Here is a 21858-nt window from a genome sequence, read left to right as displayed (position 1 = left end):
CATTTTACCCCAGGAAGTTCTTAGTGGAGTAGGGGAATCGGGTAAGTGAGCAAGTGAAAGAGCAGTGGTCACACACCAGGAAAGGCTAAGCCCAGAGAGCCAAAATAACAACAGTCATTCAAGAGCTGCCGAGCGCCCACTGTATGCCAGGTCCAGGGCTAAGCCCTGAGGAGGTAAGAGCAAACAAAATAGAAACTCTCCTGCTTTCTGCTCACCATCTTGTAGCAAACACAGACAATTAACACATTTTCCAAACAGGCACACAACTACAATTGTGCTAAATGCTTTGAAGGAGTCCTTTGTTGAGTACCACATTTAGCCCACAGTATCTCAAACACCCCAGGAAATAGGTAGTATTATCCCCATTTTGCAGATAAGGAAACTGAGGCACTAAATCTTTGCTTCAGGTCATGCAGCCAGGAAGTGAGCAGCTGGGTTTGCCTCAGACCGTCTGATGGCACAGCCCTCGCTCTTCCCCACCCTGCTGCCTTACATTTGCCGAATGGTATACAGAAGCAACCAAACAAAATGAACAAATAGTCATTGAGTTAGAACCACTGTCATGGCAGATTGGACCAGTCTTGTTCACTTCTGCATCCCAGTGCCCAGGACAGAGCCTGGCATATTGTAAATGTCCGATAAACATTTGTTGAATGCATGACTGAGTCCCTACAGTGTACCCAGATGTGCAAAGGTGCATTGTTGGGGGGCAGGGGATGAGTGAGTGTACAGAGTACTTGTCCCTTCATGGTGCGTTGTGTCTGCCTGGAGAGGCAGATAACTCAGGAATAGGTGCACAGTACTGAAGCTGAACAACACAGGCGGGCGGTGTCCCAGTCAGCCCCATGATTCATTGCCTTGGGATTGGAGCAGACAATAAGTGGCTGTGAGTTGGAGGAAGGAGAGGTCACCGTGGGCAGGAGAGGACTGTGAAGGCTTCCTGGAGGGCCAGAGCCTGCCCTCAGTGGGATTATGTGGGGTCGGTATTCCAGGTGTGGGGAGAGTATTCCAGGTGTGGGGAAGGTATTCCAGGTAAAAGTGAGGAAGTGGGGAAAGGAGACTGAACCAGAAGCCTCTAAAGAAACTGCAGATCCAAAGATTTTGGATTTGAATAGAGGAGGGACTGGCCATGGTTTCGTTGGAGAGGAGGGGGCATTCAAGACAGAGACAGTAGCTGGGTCTGACTGGGATCTGCAAATGCATGACCTCAAAACCAGGAGAGATGGGCAGAAGAAGGGGGTTATTGTGGTGATGGGGGTGCAGCTTGTGGTTGGCTAGGGCAGAGGTTGGGAAACGCAGGTGTGAAGTAGGGGCTGGATATATGGGGATAGATGTCAAATAGGAGCCAGATGTTCATCCAGAGACCAGAGCGTGTGGGGTGGGGGAGTGGTCAGGGAAAGGCTGGTGGTGTCATAATCACTGGCAGCTCTGTCCCAGTTAGACCTGCTGGGCTCCCTGTTGCTAAGGACAGGCCAGGGCAGTTCCCAATGCCAATTCCAGGGCTAGTCAGCCCTGACCACAGTTCTGACCCCAATCTTGACCTGTGTTCCCTTGTACGCACCTGCCCATGGTAGCAGGAGGGGGAGGAGAGGAGCCCTAGCAACCGTTCATGTGCTTGTGTGCACGCTCTGGGGCATGTGTGCACACTCTGTGGCCTGTGTGCACACTCTGGGGCCTGTGTGCGCACTCTGTGGCCTGTGTGCGCGCTCTGGGGCCTGTGTGCGCGCTCTGGGGCTTGTGTGCGCGCTCTGGGGCCTGTGTGCACGCTCTGGGGCATATGTGTTGGGGGAAAGTCAGAAAGGCTAACACCTACTCCTCAACCCTAACCACTTTCACAAGCCTTGCCCAATTCAAGCTGGCCTTTTATGGGGATGGCGAACACTGGGCACCATGGGTGATTGTCAGAAAAAGAGGATTTCAGATATCATACCTCATACCTATGCACTGACTTGGCATCTCATAATAAAGAGAAATGAGACATCATCCCCTCTCCCTCCAGCCAACCTTAATGGGGCCCAGTGTGAGAAGTCATGGTCCCAGGGTCTGGGTTGTGTAAGGAGGTACTTGTGTCTCTTTCCTACCATGCATGTGGGGAGGGGTGCTCCAATTGGGGATGCTCAAGGCCTCACCCTTCCACTGGCTCTCTCTCCCTATCTCAGTATCAGGGTAATTACCATCGGTGACTAAGGCAGGATGCTCGTGAGAAGGAGGTGTTGGGTGAAGCACAGAGCAGAGAGCAGGGAGGGAAAGAAGGAAAGAGGGCGGGCAGCCGGGCTCAGGCCCAGGGAGCGTCAGGTGGGTGAGGGTGTTCCATGGGCGGGAGCTGCTCTAAGCATGCCAGGCCTCTTACTGGCTCCTCCAGCTGGGGCAGACACTGCTGCTACACCCAGCTGTGGATGAGATTCAGGGATCTGAGTTTCTGGAATTGGGGTTCTGTGCTGGGACTGACTGCTCTTGTGGAGAATCGTGTGTCAATGGGAGAGGGTGAGTATGGGGCCAGCTCTGGGCAGCTCAGGGCCAGGCTTCTCTTCCCAGCTCATGGCCTCTGTTTTGCCTCTTCCCCTTGCAGCCCTCCTGATTCTGGGGCCTGCCAGGATGGGGCCGCTGAGGCACAGCCCAGGCCCTGGGGGGCAACGGCTACTGCTGCCCTCCATGCTGCTAGCACTGCTGCTCCTGCTGGCTCCATCCCCAGGCCACGCCACTCGGGTAGTGTACAAGGTGCCGGAGGAACAGCCACCCAACACCCTCATTGGGAGCCTCGCAGCTGACTATGGTTTTCCAGATGTGGGGCACCTGTACAAGCTAGAGGTGGGTGCCCCGTACCTTCGCGTGGATGGCAAGACAGGTGACATTTTCACCACTGAGACCTCCATCGACCGTGAGGGGCTCCGTGAATGCCAGAACCAGCTCCCTGGTGATCCCTGCATCCTGGAGTTTGAGGTGTCTATCACAGACCTCGTGCAGAATGGCAGCCCCCGGCTGCTAGAGGGCCAGATAGAAGTACAAGACATCAATGACAACACACCCAACTTCGCCTCACCAGTCATCACTCTGGCCATCCCTGAGAACACCAACATCGGCTCACTCTTCCCCATCCCGCTGGCTTCAGACCGTGATGCTGGTCCCAACGGTGTGGCATCCTATGAGCTGCAGGCTGGGCCTGAGGCCCAGGAGCTATTTGGGCTGCAGGTGGCAGAGGACCAGGAGGAGAAGCAACCACAACTCATTGTGATGGGCAACCTGGACCGTGAGCGCTGGGACTCCTACGACCTCACCATTAAAGTGCAGGATGGCGGCAGCCCCCCACGCGCCAGCAGTGCCCTGCTGCGTGTCACCGTGCTCGACACCAATGACAACGCCCCCAAGTTTGAGCGGCCCTCCTATGAGGCCGAACTATCTGAGAATAGCCCCATAGGCCACTCGGTCATCCAGGTGAGAGGCCCCCTCCGTATAACTGTCAGGGTGATCCACCATTAGAAATGGGAGCCCACCCAACCAGGTGAGCATTCCCTTCACTTAGTGGAAAAGCTGCCAGAATACTGTAGTGAGACCCCTTCTCCCCAAACTCAGCCAGGGGAGCCTTTCCCACCCCACCCCAGCAGTGATATTACTTTCCTCTATTAGGCTACTTAAGTGACAGTGACGCAGCATATGAACAGTTTCCCCCCACCCCTAAGCAGACTCAAGCTGGGGAAACCTCTGAGAAGTGAAACTCCCGCCCTAGTCAAGTAGACCTTCTCTGCCAGCCAGGTGAGCTGAGTTGGAACAAAGGAATCACCGTTTATCCAGGTAGAATCTCTCCTGAGATGAGAGTATCTTCCCAACCAGGGACAGTTTCCCTTTAGCCAGATGAGGTTTTCCTGAAGCTGAAGGAAATAGCCTCATTTTGCCTCTTCCTGACAAAGTCAAATGAGATCATTTTAGCCAGGTGTTCTAAAAACACATACTGGGGTGTCTATATACCTGCCTCCTCCCTTAGGCATGGGGTACCCATAGGTGTGGGGTGCTTGGCACAGTGGGGTTCAGTGGGGGGTCAGTTTCCTCTGCTGAAGTTCTCAGCACCCCTCCATGGGAACTGCCCCAGGCGCTGGGCAGCTTGATGGGGCTGGGGCCTGGGAGGGAGCAAAGAAAGCGTCCCTTCAGACAGGTGGGTGTATCTCCTGCTGTCATCTCAGCTCTGGCCTCCTGCCAGCCCCAGCTCCTTTCTCCTTCCCCATGGGCTGAAGATGCCTCTCTCTTTGATGTGAGGGAGCTGAGGAGGCGCGGCCTGCCCTGGACACCGTTACCCATCCTGGAAAACCCTTAGTCCTAGGTCCTCAAGTCGAAGTGGGAGATGGGTGGGAGTTTCAGCCTTTTTTTTTTAAGAGCCTGGTAGACCGGGACCTGGAAAAGGACTGAAAAACAAAAGGGAGACAGACAGTTGGGGATGGCAAATAATAATAGTCTAGGTGCCAGGCACCGTTCTAAACACATGATGTGTATTATATCATTTAATCCTTAGAGTACAAGGTAAGCATTATCCCCATTTTGCAGATGAGAAACTGAGCCCATACAGATTAGAAAACTTGCCTGATATCCTACAGCTAATGAGTTCAGAGTCCACCTTTGCCGCAGCCAAGAGTCTGGCTTCAGAGCCTAGGTGTGTAACAGCTTTACCACCTCCCAGTGAGGTGAAGCGGGAGAGTAGGGCATAGAGTAAGCAGGGAGGGCAGCAGGGCTGAAAAAAGAGGATGGAAGAAAACGGGCTGTGGGAATGGGGCAGAATCAGAACCGAGCAAGGATAGGAAGGAGACAGAAGCCAAGAGTCACAGACAGAGACAAAGGGAGGTGAGACAAGAGGCAGATAAGCTGGAAGACCAATCTAGAGGCAAGGGAGACTGGGGATCCTCATCATAAAGTTAGTGACAGGTAAACTGGGGTGAGGGGAGGAGAAACTGTTAAGGTTTGGCACCCAGAGATGTGAGCAGAGACCAGGGTACCTGGGGAACCATTGCCCAGGAGTCTTCACTGTAGCAAAAGCCCAGACAGGAATAGCTGGAGTTCCCATTCCCAAGGAGGAGAGGACTGGCAGTGGCTGGAGGGCTCACTCGGTGCAGTGCCCACTACTGCATTAGCACTGATTTTTCAGAGGCAGGCGGGTAGGAGGGTAGAGGTTGGACAAGCAAAAAGAAATAAATGCTATTTAGGGAGCACTTTCCCTGTGTCAGGCATTTTTACCTGTATTATCCCATTTGATACTCGCCACAGTTCTGTGAAACAGGTTACGTTATTATCCCCATTTCACATGTTCCTAGACTGAGGCTTAGGGAGGTTAAATAATTGGCCCAAGGTCACACAGTTACTTGGGAAGTGGTATAACTGGGATTTGAACCCAGGACTCTTCTGTTTTGTTACCCCAGAGACTCTACCAAGTTATGCTTATTCTCCCCTCACTCCCCACAGCCATCACATTCTGTCTGGCTGTGACCTAACTCCAGCCCTCATGTTTCTCCCTGCCCAGTAGTACCCCATGGCCATTCCCACCTGGGTCCTCTTGCCCCATTACCAACCGTGTTTGTATAGAGTTGGGTCGAGTGCGCGTCGGAGTTGGCGTGGGAGGGCGTGCCCGCTGACTGCAAAGGGACAGACAGTTCATTGTTTGATGCTGGGAGCCCAGCCCACTGCCAGCAGGCTCTGTGGCCTGCATCAGCCCCTCCCTCCTGGCTGCAGGCTCAGGCCGGATTCCTCGCATTGGTGCCTCGCCAGCCAGTGCCAGCCAGGAGGAGAAGTTGCTGCTGAAACAGGTTTCCCCGGTTTGACAGAGCGGTGGCTGGGGCCCGGCCTGGAGGGCTTCTCTGACCCACAACGCTACCTGACTTCTTTCAAAAGAAATACCCCAACCTGGGGCCTTCAGGTGGGCATGTGAGTCTTTACTCATGTGTGCAAACACACATATGCACAAACACATATACCTTCTCTCACAAAAATCACACATAATCACACATTCTGACACAGTCATACACATACAAACATATACCTTCTCATACAAAAATATCACACGTAATCACACATTCTGACATAATCATACACATACATGTGTGCAGGCGTGCATGTAGTGCACATTCACACGGGCACACACACCACCTCTACTATTCACACCTCTCCATCTCTTCAGGAGGGTTCAGGCAGGGTTCATTGGTGAAATGGCGTCCCTAGTTCTATTGGATCCTCATCCTCTCCTGGTATTTTTGTGGACCCACACAGCAGTGACAAGTGAAGTTTAATTCTGCCCTGTCCCATCTCCAATAGTTGCCTGTAGCACTGTTGAGGATTTGCAGGCTGCATCTGGGCTCTTCAGGAAAATAGGTTAGTAATGCCTGCCAGAGTGTCCGAATTGGGAAAAGGCAGTACACACATGGCTTCTGGAAAGGGAGCGATGTTGGATTGGCTGTGTCTGCCATGCTTGTTGGAAAGGACATTGGCAGCACATATGCCCCTTTATTTGCTCTCCCTGATCTAAACCGTCTCTGTTCTCCTTTTTTTCTCTCCTGTCCCATAGGTGAAGGCCAATGACTCAGACCAAGGTGCCAATGCAGAGATTGAATACACATTCCACCAGGCACCCGAAGTTGTGAGGCGTCTTCTTCGACTGGACAGGAACACTGGACTTATCACTGTTCAGGGCCCGGTGGATCGTGAGGACTTAAGCACCTTGCGCTTCTCAGTGCTTGCTAAGGACCGAGGCACCAACCCCAAGAGTGCTCGTGCCCAAGTGGTTGTGACTGTGAAGGACATGAATGACAACGCCCCCACCATTGAGATCCGGGGCATAGGGCTAGTGACTCATCAAGATGGGATGGCTAACATCTCAGAGGATGTGGCAGAGGAGACAGCTGTGGCCCTGGTGCAGGTATCTGACCGAGATGAGGGAGAGAATGCAGCTGTCACCTGTGTGGTGGCAGGTGATGTGCCCTTCCAGCTGCGCCAGGCCAGTGAGACAGGCAGTGACAGCAAGAAGAAGTATTTCCTGCAGACTACCACCCCGCTGGACTACGAGAAGGTCAGAGACTACACCATTGAGATTGTGGCTGTGGACTCTGGCAACCCCCCACTCTCCAGCACCAACTCCCTCAAGGTGCAGGTGGTGGACATCAATGACAACGCACCTGTCTTCACTCAGAGTGTTACTGAGGTCGCCTTCCCGGAAAACAACAAGCCTGGTGAAGTGATTGCTGAGGTCACTGCCAGTGATGCTGACTCTGGCTCTAATGCTGAGCTGGTTTACTCTCTGGAGCCTGAGCCGGCTGCTAAGGGCCTCTTCACTATCTCTCCCGAGACTGGAGAGATCCAGGTGAAGACATCCCTGGATCGGGAACAGAGGGACAGCTATGAGTTGAAGGTGGTGGCAGCTGACCGGGGCAGCCCTAGCCTCCAGGGCACAGCCACTGTCCTTGTCAATGTGCTGGACTGCAATGACAATGACCCCAAATTTATGCTGAGTGGCTATAACTTCTCAGTGATGGAGAACATGCCAGCGCTGAGTCCGGTGGGCATGGTGACTGTCATTGATGGAGACAAAGGGGAGAATGCCCGGGTGCAGCTCTCAGTGGAGCAGGACAATGGTGACTTTGTTATCCAGAATGGCACAGGCACTATCCTCTCCAGCCTGAGCTTCGATCGAGAGCAACAAAGCACCTACACCTTCCAGCTGAAGGCGGTGGATGGTGGCGTCCCACCTCGCTCAGCTTATGTTGGCGTCACCATCAATGTGCTGGATGAGAATGACAACGCACCCTATATCACTGCCCCTTCTAACACCTCTCACCGGCTGCTGACCCCCCAGACACGTCTTGGTGAGACGGTCAGCCAGGTGGCAGCTGAGGACTTTGACTCTGGTGTCAATGCTGAGCTGATCTACAGCATCGCAGGTGGCAACCCTTACGGACTCTTCCAGATTGGGTCACATTCAGGTGCCATCACCCTGGAGAAGGAGATTGAGCGGCGCCACCATGGGCTACATCGCCTGGTGGTGAAGGTCAGTGACCGCGGCAAGCCCCCACGCTATGGCACAGCCTTGGTCCACCTTTATGTCAATGAGACTCTGGCCAACCGCACGCTGCTGGAGACCCTCCTGGGCCACAGCCTGGACACACCGCTGGATATTGACATTGCTGGGGATCCAGAATACGAGCGCTCCAAGCAGCGTGGCAACATTCTCTTTGGTGTGGTGGCCGGTGTGGTGGCCGTGGCCTTGCTCATCGCCCTGGCGGTTCTTGTGCGCTACTGCCGGCAGCGGGAGGCTAAAAGTGGTTACCAGGCTGGTAAGAAGGAGACCAAGGACCTGTACGCCCCCAAGCCCAGTGGCAAGGCCTCCAAGGGAAACAAAAGCAAGGGCAAGAAGAGCAAGTCCCCAAAGCCCGTGAAGCCAGTGGAGGACGAGGATGAGGCCGGGCTGCAGAAGTCCCTCAAGTTCAACCTGATGAGCGATGCCCCTGGGGACAGTCCCCGCATCCACCTGCCCCTCAACTACCCACCAGGCAGCCCTGACCTGGGCCGCCATTACCGCTCTAACTCCCCACTGCCTTCCATCCAGCTGCAGCCCCAGTCACCCTCGGCCTCCAAGAAGCACCAGGTGGTACAGGACTTGCCACCTGCAAACACATTCGTGGGCACCGGGGATACCACGTCCACGGGCTCTGAGCAGTACTCCGACTACAGCTACCGCACCAACCCCCCCAAATACCCCAGCAAGCAGGTAGGCCAGCCCTTTCAGCTCAGCACACCCCAGCCCCTACCCCACCCCTACCACGGAGCCATCTGGACTGAGGTGTGGGAGTGATGGAGCAGGTTTACTGTGCCTGCCCGTGTGGGGGCCAGCCTGAGCCAGCAGTAGGAGGTGGGGCCTTGGTAATAACACTGCTGCCTCACCCAGACACAGGGATTAGGCTGAGTGAAGATTAAGGGAGGGTGTGCTCTGTGGTCTCCTCCCTGCCCTCTCCCCACTGGGGAGAGGCCTGTGACTTGCCCTGAACCAGCTGCTGGGCCTTGTTTGTTGGGGGTGGTGGGCAGGTGAGCAGAAGTGGGGAGGGAAATGGGGAAGAAGTCTACTCCAAACCTAGGTCTCTATGTGAGACCAGCCCTAGGTGCTTCTCTAGGAGGGAAACAGGGAGACCTGGGGTCCCGTGGATAACTGAGTGGGGAGTCTGCCAGGGGAGGGGACCTCGCCATTGTGCCTTCTGTGTGTATTGTGCATTAACCTCTTCCTCACCACTAGGCTTCTGGGGCTGGGTCCCACGTGCCCTTGACCCTGACAATAAAGTTCTCTATTTTTGGAGTTTTGGTTTCTTATTTTCTGGAACTGAGAGAAGAAGCGAGAGAGACTGGAAGCAGCCCTTTGTCCTCGGGCCCTACCTCAATTTCCCCTTCCCTTCTCTTTGCCTCTTGCCATATCCTAGACCTGCCCACTGTACCCCACACTATCTTAGCCTACCATCTTGCCATCCACCCCCATGTCCCTATCCACCTCTGGGAAAGTGGCCTTCCGATCAGCCTTCAAATGGAGGTGTCTGGCAGTGTATCCCCTTGCCCCATGTCTATAGGGCTTTCTTCCTAAGAATGACCCAGAAAGGGTGGGTGGAGCTGTACCCAAGTCCTGCCCCATCTGAGGCTTGATTCTTCCAACCTGCTCAAACAGTTGCCTCTGACAGACCTCAGACTGGAGCACCTGGCAGGGAATAACATTCAGCCTTCCTGCCTTGAGTGAAGGCAGAGAACCTCTTGATTACACCAGCCACCTTCCCCCAGGGCAAGTCCTTCCCTCAAATCCCTTCCCCAGCCCCTTCATCCCAACAACACTCAACACCCAGCAATTAGCTGGCTCTCCCCTGTGTCTCCCCACCATGATCACCAGCCTGGCCCGCAGGGAGCGGGGCCCAGGGGGAGGCAAGGGAATTCCTAAGTTCTTTTCATTGACCTGCCCTGCACCCCTGCTCTTAGGGGGTTCCCTGCTTATGAGCAGAGGCTTCCTAGTTCTGCCTTCTGCCTGTGATGCTACCTCCCTCCCCTCTTTCCACTCCTTGCTTTGGCCACCCTGGGTTGCTTGCTCTCACTCTCTCTCTCTCCGTCTCTCACTTCTTGCTCTCCTGGGTCTGCCCTGTCTCTGGTTGTGCCTGAGTTGGAGGAAGGCTAAATCATGGCTGAGGGGCCTCAGGCCCTAGGGGAGTCTCTGAGGCCAGAGGCAACCTATCTCCATGGTGACTAAAGAGGCTTGAGACACTCCCAAGAGGACCAGGCGCCAGCTCTCTCCTCTGATTCCATCCACAAACTCCCCCAATGTCCTGCGGGGGGGCCCAAAGTAAAAACTCCTGGGGTCCTTGGAGGAGTGGGGCCTGGGGAAGTGAGATCTAACCATGTCGTGACCTCCAACAACTCCTGACCTCCCATTCTTTCTCTTCCTTTTCTGTCCTTGCTGGCATTCCTTCCGTCTTTCTCCTATTCCTTTAGCATCTTCATCTCTTTTTCTTTCCCATGGTCTGAGGGATTGTCTCTTACTCAGCTCTAATCCAACCTAACTCATCCATGGAGCCACATTGAATGTCTTCTCCCAACATTCAGATACAACCAAACCACACCACCTGTTGTCAGCATCAACACACATAGGCCAAGTTTCCACTGAGTACTCAGCATGGTACTAGACCCTGATAAAAAAAAATGGCCATACTTATACAAGACAGACAAGTGAACGATGAGGCAATTGAGAGCCTTAAGAGTCGAATGAGAAGTGCCCTACTAAAGCTTTTCCTAACTTATTCCATGAAACTACTTATACTACTACTCACTTCCTTTTTTTTTCTTTCTTTTTTTTTTTTTGAGATGGAGTTTCACTCTTGTTGCGCAGGCTGGAGTGCAATGGCACAATCTCGGCTCACTGCAACCTCTGCCTCTCGGGTTCAAGCAATTCTCCTGCCTCAGCCTCCCAAGTAGCTGGGATTACAGGCATGTGCCACCACACCCAGCTAATTTTGTATTTTTAATAGAGACAGGGCTTCTCCATGTTGGTCAGGCTGGTCTTGAACTCCTGACCTCAGGTGATCCACCCACCATGGCCTCCCAAAGTGCAGGGATTACAGGTGTGAGCCACTGCGCCCAACCCTCACTTCCATTTTTTTGAGTCCTTACTAGGTGTGAGGTACCATGCTAAGCACTTTGTGTGAATTAGTTCAATCAGTGCTCATAACTCTTTATGATATGGGTCATTTTAATATTCATTTTGCAGAAGTGAAAACTAGTGATGCAGCCAGATTCAAACACAAAGCAGGCGGGTCTCCTATTATCTATTATGCTATAAAAAAGGGGTTCTGTGGGGAAGTTAGTTTTGGTAGTAAGAAATTCACAATCACATTAGCCCATTAAAGGCTCTGCAGAGTCCTCCAAAAAAGGGGGAAACTGCTAGACATTTTTTTTCTTTTTTTTTTTTTTTTTTTTTTGTGGCAGGGTCTTGCTCTGTCACCCAGGCTGGAGTGCAGTGGTGCAATCTTGGCTCACTGCAACCTCTGCCTCCTGGACTCAAGCCATCCTCCTGTGTAGCTGGGACTACAGGCGTGCACCACCGCATCTGGCTAATTTTTGTATTTTCTGCAGAGACAGGGTTTTGCCATGTTGCCCAGGCTGGTCTCAACTCCTGGGCTCAAGCGATCTGCCCACCTCAGCCTCCCAAAATGCTGGGATGACAGGTGTGAGCTGCTGTGCCCAGCCCCAATTTTGTTTACCTCTTGAGTTTTCTGAATTTATTTTACCATACTGCCCCTCCCTTCCTTTGACCAGCACAGTGTGGGAAAACTTACACAAGACATGGAGATGGGCTTCTGGAAGGAGAAAGTCAGCTTGTCAATGATGAGCAGGATTAGGGCAGGGTCCTAATCACAGGGTCTCCTCACAGGGTCACCGTGTGAGCAAACTCCTGTGGCAGGAGTGAACCAAGTTGGAGGGAGGGAAAGGGCAGAAAAAGGAATATTCTGGCAAGAATGGAAGGCATAAGAGAAAGCTGAAAGAAGAGACTGGAAGAACTGTAGGTTGTAGAGGACATAGGTGCCCTACCAAAAGTTCTTCAGAAGGAAATAGTCCCTGAAAGCTCATGAGTGTTTTAGATGAACTGAATTTTAGAAAGTTCACTGGAATATATGGTGGGCTTAAAGGGCATAGAGATGAAGGTACAGGACTGAACCTTTTAATTTGGACTATGATGGTGGCAATGGGGGTGATGGATGGACGGATTTGGCCAAGGTTAGGGATAAAGGACCCACAGGATTCAAGGGATAATTGGATATGGGGTAAGGATGGGGAATGAGGGGAGAGCTACCAGGATTCCCAGGTAGACATCAGCCTTCTGAGTCTGGGTGATAGGATAGTGATGAGATCATTGACCATACAGAAGCTAATTGAAGAAGAATTTGGTTTCAGACATGTTGAATCTTAAGGGCCAGTAGCCAGAGCCAATTGGAAATAATCAGTAAGTGTCTAGAGCTTCAGGACTCAAAGAGTTTGAGAGAGATTTTTTGATCTGGGCTTTTATAATTTGATAGTCATAAAATTAGAGGGAACATTAAGTGTTGGGTATAACCCAACCCTCCATTTTACGGAAAAGAATCATGGGAAAAGAGACCAAGCAACTTGCTTAGTAGGCAGGACTGAAGCCTTCAATTACCAGATATGGGTTCTGCAGGGAGGTGAGACTGCTGGCCAGTATCTTGAAAGAAAACTGGAAAGAGAAGCACCAACAACCATATAGCCCCGTGCCTCCCAGACCTCTCCTGGACCCTGTTCACCTCTACACCAGGTGGACTACACTCCTTTATGGCCTCCCGGCCCCAAATGTCCATATCAGTTTTGGGGACCTTATCAGTCATCACCCAGACCCTTCAGTGTTTCAGATCAATACAAGGATTCCAAGAACGGTCGCTTATTCCTGAAGATGAGGTGGGAGCCATCTTCAGGAATGGGGATAGTGGGGAGGCAGTTCTGGGCTACCTTCCCCACAGCTCCAAAACTCCTGTCCTGACAGCCTCTTCCACCCTAGCTGCCTTGAATGGGGCTGTTAGGAGGGTAAGTCTACAAAGCCAGGGCCACCTCCCCTGGCCACCTTCATAACCTCCTATCCAGAGTTATAGAGTAAGACAAAGCACTGCCAAAGTCTTGGAGGATGGGAAGGAGCGTGGAGACTCATCAGCAGAGCCCTGGGCTTGGCTGTTTTCACCCCTGGCCTCCAGGGGCCCTGGGTCTGCGCCCTCCACAACTCCTAATTTCTGGTTGGCAGGAAAATCTGTGGCAGTCCCAAGTGGGTATTTGGGTGGCTGGCTGCTTGTGCCAAGTGCCAAGTTGAGGTTGCCAGGTTCCAGGGCTGATCGTTAACCTGTGGCAGGCATACAGGGCTGCTGGCTGGGAGCAGCCTGTAACGGTTCCACTCCCCTGACCCCTAGTCCCCAGTCCCCAGTCCCCAGTCCAAGCCTCCAAGTCTGGCTCCTCATGCCAGCAGCCCTCCCAGAAGCTACTTCCTATTTCCTGGAAGGAGTCTCCCTTTGAGACCAGCTTTCCTAATCCCTAATGGGTGCCATGCCCTCCCCCCATGTCCAGGCTCCTGGCAGAGCCCTACCCTCTCCAGTGAATATTCTATTTCCTGATGGGAGGATTGGGTAGTTTCCATTGTTCTGCTTTGTCTCCTTCCCCCAGGTGCCCTGGTTTGTTATCAGGCTCCTCCCTCTTTTTTCCACTCCCAGGCCTCTCTGGAGGGGAGTGAAGTGGGGATGGGGGGCTGAGTGGGAGGGGCCACAGCAGGGAGTCTTCAGACTGCTGCAACATCACAAACCAGGGATGAGGAACAGAGGATAAGAAATGAAAGGTTGTCCCCTCATTTGGAAGGAGGCAGTGGCAAGAGCAGTGAGACAGGTGAGGAGCTGGAGTTTGGAGGGTGCTGTTTGGAAATGAGGGAACTAACTGTTCTGGTATTGGTGAGCTGTTTGGGAGTTAGGAGTCTGCTGCTTTTAGGAAGCTGTTCTAGAAATTGCAGGCTATGCTGGTGTTTAGAGGCTGACCTGGAATTAGGGGAGTCGGGTAGTATTATGCTACTCTGGTATTGGGCTCTACACTGTATTACAGGCCATTCTGGGATTAAAGGGAGGCTTTGCCAATATTGGGAAGCTGGGTTAGAACTAGAAGGGTTGTGCTATAACAAGTGGTTGCACTGGATGAGGGTTACTGGGGTGGCATAGGGGCTATAATAACACTGGGGCCTGCGCTGTATTGGGACTTCCAGTATGTGGACTTGGCTGTACGAGGAGCGGTCCTAGAACTCAGGAGCAGTCTTTCACGGAGGCCTGTGCTTTCGGGAGGAATGTGCTATGCTAGGGCCTGGGTCTCTGTCTCTGTTGGTTGCTGTTGAGGCCTGAGTAGGATGGTGCTTGGCTTGTACTAGGGCCTGGTATGGTGGTGGGCCCTGTGGGCAAGCTGGCTGGGCAGTAGTGACAATCTCTCTCCCTGCAGTTACCTCACCGCCGCGTCACCTTCTCGGCCACCAGCCAGGCCCAGGAGCTGCAGGACCCATCCCAGCACAGTTACTATGACAGTGGCCTGGAGGAGTCTGAGACACCGTCCAGCAAGTCATCCTCAGGGCCTCGACTCGGTCCCCTTGCCCTGCCTGAGGATCACTATGAGCGCACCACCCCTGACGGCAGCATAGGAGAGATGGAGCACCCCGAGAATGGTGAGGCACAGCACCATGGTCAGGGCACCCCAGGAATGAGTGGAAGCCTGGGAATGGTGACAAGGCCTTAAACAAATCCTCTGTGTATTCAGTTCTTGTGTACTCAGTCATCATCACCGTGCTGAGAGCTTTCAGGTATACACGCATTTAATCCCCAGAACCACTCTGTGATCTGAGAACTTTATGGCACCCACTTTACAATGGAGGAAACTGAGGCTTAGAGAGGTTAAGTCACTTGCCCAGAGTCATACATCTAGAAAGTGACAGGTTTCTCTGACTCCAAAGCTATTGCATTCAGCACCATGTTTACACGGCCACTTGGGAACAGGGACCCTGAGTGTGTTGACCAGAAAGCTCACATAATGGTGAGGAAACCTTGAGAAGGTGGGTGGCGGTCCTCTGAACGGTGGGAAGGCCTTGAGAATAGAGATTGGGCCCTGGATGCTACGGGGAGGGGGGGGTCAGAGAACAGAGTGACAATCTGCTGGGGAAAGGAGTGGGAGAAGGTTTGGCACCTCTTTGAGGAAGAGCAGCAGGAGGTCTGGTGAGGAGAAAGGCCTGTCTGGGAGGGATTTGGAGGGTGATGGCAAAATGGAGATGTGAGCTCGAGCAGAGGTCGGCATGGGAATGGATGGTGAGGTGTGCCGTCAGAAAGTGTGTGTGCAGTGCGTGTGCATGTGTGAAGGTGTCCATGGCAGCCTGTGGAGGGGGAGAGTGAACGAGCTAAGCCAAGATGGAAAGATTCTCTAACTTGGAGCTGTCCTCAGGTCTCACCCGCTCCCTCAACTCAAAGCCTCCCCTACCCACAAAAGATGGGAGGTTTTCCTCCCCTGCCTCAGGTACAGGGCCCTTGTCTAACTTCCCAGGCCCTAGGTCTCAGAGTGTCCTCCACCCCCACCCCGCCCCTCCATGCGTGATCTCATGCCCATCTCGTCCTTTTTGTGCCCGCGCAGAGCCGGCTGGCCGGAGCAGGCCCTGAGGCAGAGTGCCAGGTATGTGGGAGCTGCTCTGGGGTCTGGGGTCTGTGGGACTCTGCCCAGCACCCAGCCTCGCCCACCCAGTGCCCATGCTCTGCTCTGAGCCATGTTGGGTCCTTCAACTCTGCTCTGAGCTGTAGAGCCTTGGCACTTTGAGGGTTAACAACAGAGCTGTCCCCTCCTCACCTGGCACTGGCAGGAGGCCAAGCCAGAGTGGGTGGTGCTAGGGGAGCCCCTGTCCCAGGCAGTATTGCTCAGCCATGTCCCTGGGGGGTGGGGGGGGCACTGCCTGGTGCTGTCCCTGAGCAAGGGCAGGACAGGGACAGCTGTGACAGGAAGTGCTCATGGCCCAGCCGTTCCCATGGAGATCCCCGCTGCCCAGCAACTACACCGGCTATTGCTAATGTCAGGCAGCCAACTCCTGTTCCCGTGGGTGTTCTGGGCAGGGAGCCGGGGCAAGGCCAGGGGTGGTGGCTGGTTTAGGGGCCAAAGTGAGGTGGGGAGGGGCTGCATGAGCGTGCTTGTGGATGTGAGTGTGTGCTTCTATGTGAATACCCCACATAGAAGCTTGTCCCTTCCCCCTGGGTTTAAAGCAAGGCCTTGCTGGAGGAGGGTGGGTTCAGGACCACCGGGAGCATGTGAGGCTTGAGGGGGTTCTGAAGGAAGTGATGTGCCCAATTTCATCTGAGGATAGGGGTGCCCAGTATAGTAGATTTGTGCATCCATGCCTATCTGTGTGTGTGAGAGAGGGAAAGAGAGAGAGAGATTGATTGTGTCCATCAATTCAGTGAGGATGGGGGTTTCCTCAACCCCACCTGAGGATAGATTTGCACGTTTAAGCCTGTCTGGAGATCGATGAGGCAGTATGTTTGTGTACCTGTCTGAGGACAGATTTGGTGGGTGTGTAAGAAGAGCACTGTGGGATAGGTGACGCTGGAAGGAATGTGTCTATTTAGGGCTCTGTGGCTCACGCCTGTAATTCTAGCACTCTGGGAGGCTGAGGCAGGCGGACTGCTTGAATTCAGGAGTTCAAGACCAGCCTGGGCAACATGACTAAACCCCATCTCTACAAAAAATACAAAAAATTATCCAGGCATGGTAGTGCATGCCTATAGTCCCAGCTCCTCGGGAGTGTGAAGTGGGAGGATCGCCTGAGCCTGGGAAATTGAGGCTGCAGTGAGCCAAGATCACACCACTGCACTCCAGCCTGGGTGACAGTAGTGAGACCCTGTCTTGAAGGAAAGAAAGGATAAGGCTGGGTGTGGTGGCTCATACTTGTAATCCCAACACTTTGGGAGGTCAAGGCAGGTGGATCACCTGAGGTCAGGAGTTCAAGACCAGCCTGGTCAACCTGGTGAAATCCCATCTCTACTAAAAATCCAAAAATTAACCAGATATGGTGGTGGGCGCCTGTAATCCCAGCTACTTGGGAGGCTGAGGCAGAAGAATTGCTTGAACCCAGGAGGTGGAGGTTGCAGTAAGCTGAGATCACGCCATTGCACTCCAGCCTGGGTGATGAGAGCAAGACTCCATCTCAAAACAAAGAAAAAGAAAAAAGATAGATTGGTGTGTGTGCGTGTGTGTGTGCATGTGCGTGTGTACAGTAGGCCAGTAGGTCGATGGTGGGAGGGCATGTGTCCATTCGAGGGTGTGTGTGCCTGTGAGTTCAGTGGTCAGGAAAGGGCGCATACTCTTGTCCTGAGGCAGGGTGTAGATGCCAGTGGGAGGCCATGAAGCAGAGCTTTGCAGAGGCTGTATGTCTGACAATTGTTCTTCCCCGTTTGCTCCTACAGACCTTCGCCCTTTGCCTGATGTCGCCATGACAGGCACATGTACCCGGGAGTGCAGTGAGTTTGGCCACTCTGACACATGCTGGATGCCTGGCCAGTCATCTCCCAGCCGCCGGACCAAGAGCAGCGCCCTCAAACTCTCCACCTTCGTGCCTTACCAGGACCGAGGAGGGCAGGAGCCTGCGGGTGCCGGCAGCCCCAGCCCCCCGGAAGACCGGAACACCAAAACGGCCCCCGTGCGCCTCCTGCCCTCCTACAGTGCCTTCTCCCACAGTAGCCATGATTCCTGCAAGGACTCGGCCACCTTGGAGGAAATCCCCCTGACCCAGACCTCGGACTTCCCACCCGCAGCCACACCGGCATCTGCCCAGACGGCCAAGCGCGAGATCTACCTGTGAGCCCCCTTCTGGCCGGCCGGCCCCCTCCCCCAGCCGCCGGCCAGCTCCCAAATGGGCCCATTCCAGGGCCTCACTCTTGACCCCTTCAGCGTGGACTTCCTGGCCAGGGCCCCAAGTGGGCGTATCACTGGCCTCATGACCACGCTGGCCCTTCCCCCATGCAGGGTCCAGGTCCTCTCCCCTCCTTTCCATCTCCCAGCCCCCAGGGGCCCCTTCCCCTTTATGGGGCTTCCCCAGCTGATGCCCAAGAGGGCTCCTCTACAATGACTGGGCTCCTTTCCTTGACTTCCAGGGACCACCCCCTCGATTTGGGCAGATGGTGGAGTCAAGGGTGGGCAGCACACTTCTAACTCATTGTTACCCTCATGGCCGACCAGGGCGGGGATAGCACGCCCAATTTTAGCCCTGAAGCAGGGCTGAACTGGGGAGCCCCTTTCCCTGGGAGCTCCCAGAGGAAACTCTTGACTGCCAGGGGCTCCCTGAAGGGCTTTTGTTACCAAAGGTGGGGTAGGGACGGGGGTGGGAGTGGAGCGGAGGCCTCGTCTTCCCGTGCTGCTCCTGGGCTGGCCCACCTGCCTGCCACATGCCCACGCCTAGTCCCATCTGGGCCCCCCTTCCCTGCTGGTCATGCAGTGTCTGTATATAAGGACCTTGGAATGACGTCCCCATTTCTGCCTGATTTGCAACTTTTCTTGTTGATGTTGTGTTGTCTTGGGGGACCCCTCTGGGGGGGGGAACCTGCCCTGTGCCCCCTCCTCCCTGCCGCAGTGCCCCCCAACCCAGGCCTCTATTGTTCCATGTTGTAAATACCCCTGGGGCCATGGTGGGATGGGGGTGCAGGCCAGGGAAACAACGGGTGGGTGGGGGTGGGGACGGGGGGAACATTTGCCTATCAGCAGAGCTGGGCTTTTATTTAATTTTTTTTAAAAATACAAATCTCTATTTTTTTGGAACTGTTGCGCTGTGCCCTGGGGGGGCATCCCCGCTCAGGCTGGCCTCCCACATCCAGATGAGCATCACAGAGGGGCCCTGAGGCTGTGGGGGGCAGCTGGACAGGGGTGGGATGACTGTGCCTCTGGCCTGGTTGGGTGAGTTGGGAGCAGGAAGGTTTGCTCAAGGGGTGGCTGGGTGCTGCTCCTGATATAGGGGGCCTGCATTCTGCCCCCTCCCTGCCCTCCCAACCCCCAGCCCCTGCCATGACTGACCCGTCAGCCTGTAAAACCACCATTGCCTTGATCTCAGGGGGTGGGAGGGCTGCCTCAGGGCACCCTGGGCTCCAGGCCCCCTTCTTCCAGTTGGGCTTCCCTTTGCCAGGGTCAGGGGTCCCATAGGGGAGGGGGTAGGGAGGTTGGGGGGCAGAGAAGCCCAGTCAGCCATGATGAGGTGGAGTTCCCTTCTTCACCTCAGGGGGCCAGGGTGTAAGGGGCGTCCTGCAGAGCCCCCATCTCCCGCTGTGGCCATCTCAAAGCCTCAGCCCCTCTTCCTTCCAAACCCCCACTGCCTTGGCCCATACCTCTCCAGCTCCCTAGGGGCCCAGGCTGGGAGGCTGGAGACTCAGGGTATGGCCCTTGCTTGACTTAGTCTAAGCTTGGGGAGGTGGTCCAAGATTGGGAGGGGTGGGTACAGGCTGCGGGGTCGTCTGGTGCCTTTGGGAGCTGTGCTGCTGGGGTCTTGACTCCTGTACAGAGACCCCACCCCCACCCAGGAAAAGCCAGGGGGCTGAAGAATCACCCTATTTATCTGCCCCTTACCCCTAACTTGGTTTGGGGTGACAGTGCTAGGAAGAAGAGCATTGTTAGGCTGGTAGCCCTGGCATACGCAGCCCTTCTATGGAGGGGAAGGGGTAGAATGGGATGGGGTGACAGCAACCAGGTCTAGGGGTTGGCCAAAGGCTCCTTTCCCTTGGGGAAGCCCAGGAAATGGGCTGGGGGCTTGTTAAAGAGACAGCCCCTTTCCCCTGCACAAATGGGGCAGGTGCAATAGTCTTGGAGTTGGTAGTATTGGGTGCCCTGCTGGTCGAACAGCGGCCTCCAGGATTGTCCTGGGTCCTGGAGGTCAGGATTTGGGCAAGAAGATTGTATGAGGCCCATTTGCTTGGTGGAGAAGGTGGTCCAGACAGGTGGCTTTCCTGGGGTCAGTGGACTCCCACTGGAAGCTCCTAGTGGCCTGGGTACCTTGCCCTGGTCTTAGAGACCCCTGAGCACTGAGCGGAAGAGCAGAGGAGCATTTTGCACAATGGAGAAGCCAGAAGAAAGAGGGTGGCCCAGATGGCTAGGAGGGCTGAGAAGCCCTTCCCACAGGCAAAGAGAGTCCCCAGCCCCCTGGTTGGGGCCAGGGCACTGGGTCTGTCACTAACTGGGCACTGGAGAGATGAAACCAAAGGTGGGCAGGGGATGGCGACAGCACTGGGGACTATCCCTGTGGGTCCTAGGTCTGTGAAGCCCCTCCCCAATGCCTGTGTCGCGTACAGTTTTATGTACCAATAGGCGACATTTGGCCAGAGGAAAGCCCCCCTCAAACCCAGCCTGACCCAGTCTGTGTCTTCCTAGAGGGGACCTAGTCGGTCCCCATCCCCCTACTTCAGGGCATGTCTCTTGGTAGGGGTAGGGTATATGGGGACATATTTCTCTCCTAGCTTCCCTGAAGCATGTCTCACATCCCAGGGTGGGGAGAAGTTCTCTGGGCATCCCTCACCTCTGGGGGCTCTCTAGGCCCTATCTCTCCCCTTGGGAGCCTCTGGGGGACATGTGTTCCCGCTGAGGACCACAGGAGCATGTCTCCCCCCATTACCCAGGCTCTCTGGGGAGCCTGTTTTCCTCCCAGGGTTCCTGGGGGTACTTAAGGCAAGTCAGTCTGGGGCCATCTCTCTTCCCAGGGAAGGGGGCTATCTCTGAAGCATGTCTGGGAAGGGATGTTTCTGGCCCTGCCCCCATCTCTTCTATGGGGGTTTCTCTGCCCTGCAGCACTTTAGGATGAGGCTGGGCATCTCTGAGTTGTCTTTTCTCCTAAGAGCCCTGGGATACCTCTCTCTCCCGAGGGTAGGGCCTCTGGAGCCATTTCTTCCCTGGGTCGGGGCTGTCTCCGGGTGTTGGGAGGGCTTGTGTTGGCCATGAGAAAGTCTCTTAAGGGGCGTCTCCACTGGGGACTTCTCTGGGAGGGGGGACTGTGTCTCGCCCGTGGGGTTTCGGGCGGGTGTGTCTGCCCATGGGGAGGGGAGACTGTGTCTCCTCTCCTCAGGTTATCTAGTGGGGAGGGGGGCCGTGTCTCTCTCGTGTGTAGGGGGGTGGGGGTCGGGGTGGGGGGTTTTGGGCGCGTCGGGTGCCCACATTGGGGTCGTGTTTCTCTTGGTTCGTGCCACTTCCCACCGCCTCGCTCCTCCCGGGAAGGGCCCCCGCCCCGCTCCACCCCATCCCTGGCGCTGCGAGCACAATCCCGTTGATTTGTAATGATTTCTGTCTCTTTCCGTCTTTCTCTTTCTCTGACCCCCCCACCCCCACCCCCACCCCCACCCCCACCCCCACCCCCACCCCCACTCCCACTCCCACTCCCACTCCCCATCCCCGCTGCGAGCATGCGCAGGCACCGCCCCTACCCCCTCCGGTTCGGTTCGTTTCCGGTTTGTTTGCTGAGCTGTCAATGAAAGACCCGTGTAATTATTCCCGAGCTTTACAATAAAAGTGTGAAAACCGGAGCCCACTCCGCTTCTTCCGGGTCCTCGGGCCTGCGTCCCGTGGAGAGTGGGAGCTAAATCTGGAGACCTTGGAAAGGGCTGGGGGACGCGAGGGACAAGAGACTGAGACCCGCACTGGTATTAATCGGGGATGGGGTCGAGCTGACGCGTTCTGAGGACAGACCCCTAGTCCATACACCTCAAAGAGACCCCTGCCGGATCCTCTGGGCCCGATCTGCTGTGGGCACCCCCTCCCCCAAGAACTCGGGTGCAGGACGGGGTGGGAGGT

General features: G+C 54.9%; 1 protein-coding gene across 10 annotated transcripts in view; it reads left to right on the top strand.

The window, feature by feature from the left end:
- The window catches only part of PCDH1 (protocadherin 1), a 28429-nt gene extending 6839 nt beyond the window's left edge, over positions 1 to 21590 (top strand). Inside the window, exons 1-6 of one of the 10 annotated variants that reach the window (XM_028849809.2) lie at positions 2312 to 2484; positions 2570 to 3432; positions 6539 to 8734; positions 14515 to 14734; positions 15688 to 15726; positions 17505 to 18585. In XM_028849809.2, the coding sequence (XP_028705642.1) occupies positions 2313 to 2484; positions 2570 to 3432; positions 6539 to 8734; positions 14515 to 14734; positions 15688 to 15713 (3477 nt within the window). In that variant the 5' untranslated portion in view covers position 2312 and the 3' untranslated portion in view covers positions 15714 to 15726; positions 17505 to 18585. Of the gene's footprint in view, positions 1 to 2309; positions 2485 to 2569; positions 3433 to 5770; positions 5902 to 6538; positions 9314 to 14514; positions 14735 to 15687; positions 15727 to 17504; positions 18853 to 21402 lie in introns of those variants that run through there. The other 9 variants (XR_013394900.1, XR_013394902.1, XR_013394901.1 and 6 more) reach the window with 9 other exon arrangements.
- Positions 21591 to 21858: the final 268 nt, after the last annotated feature.

The sequence above is a fragment of the Macaca mulatta genome, chromosome 6, assembly GCF_049350105.2.
Source record: "Macaca mulatta isolate MMU2019108-1 chromosome 6, T2T-MMU8v2.0, whole genome shotgun sequence".
Classification (NCBI taxonomy): Eukaryota; Metazoa; Chordata; class Mammalia; order Primates; family Cercopithecidae; genus Macaca; species Macaca mulatta.
The sequence above is the reverse complement of the archived record's forward strand: the minus strand, read 5'-3'. Positions and strand labels throughout refer to the sequence as shown.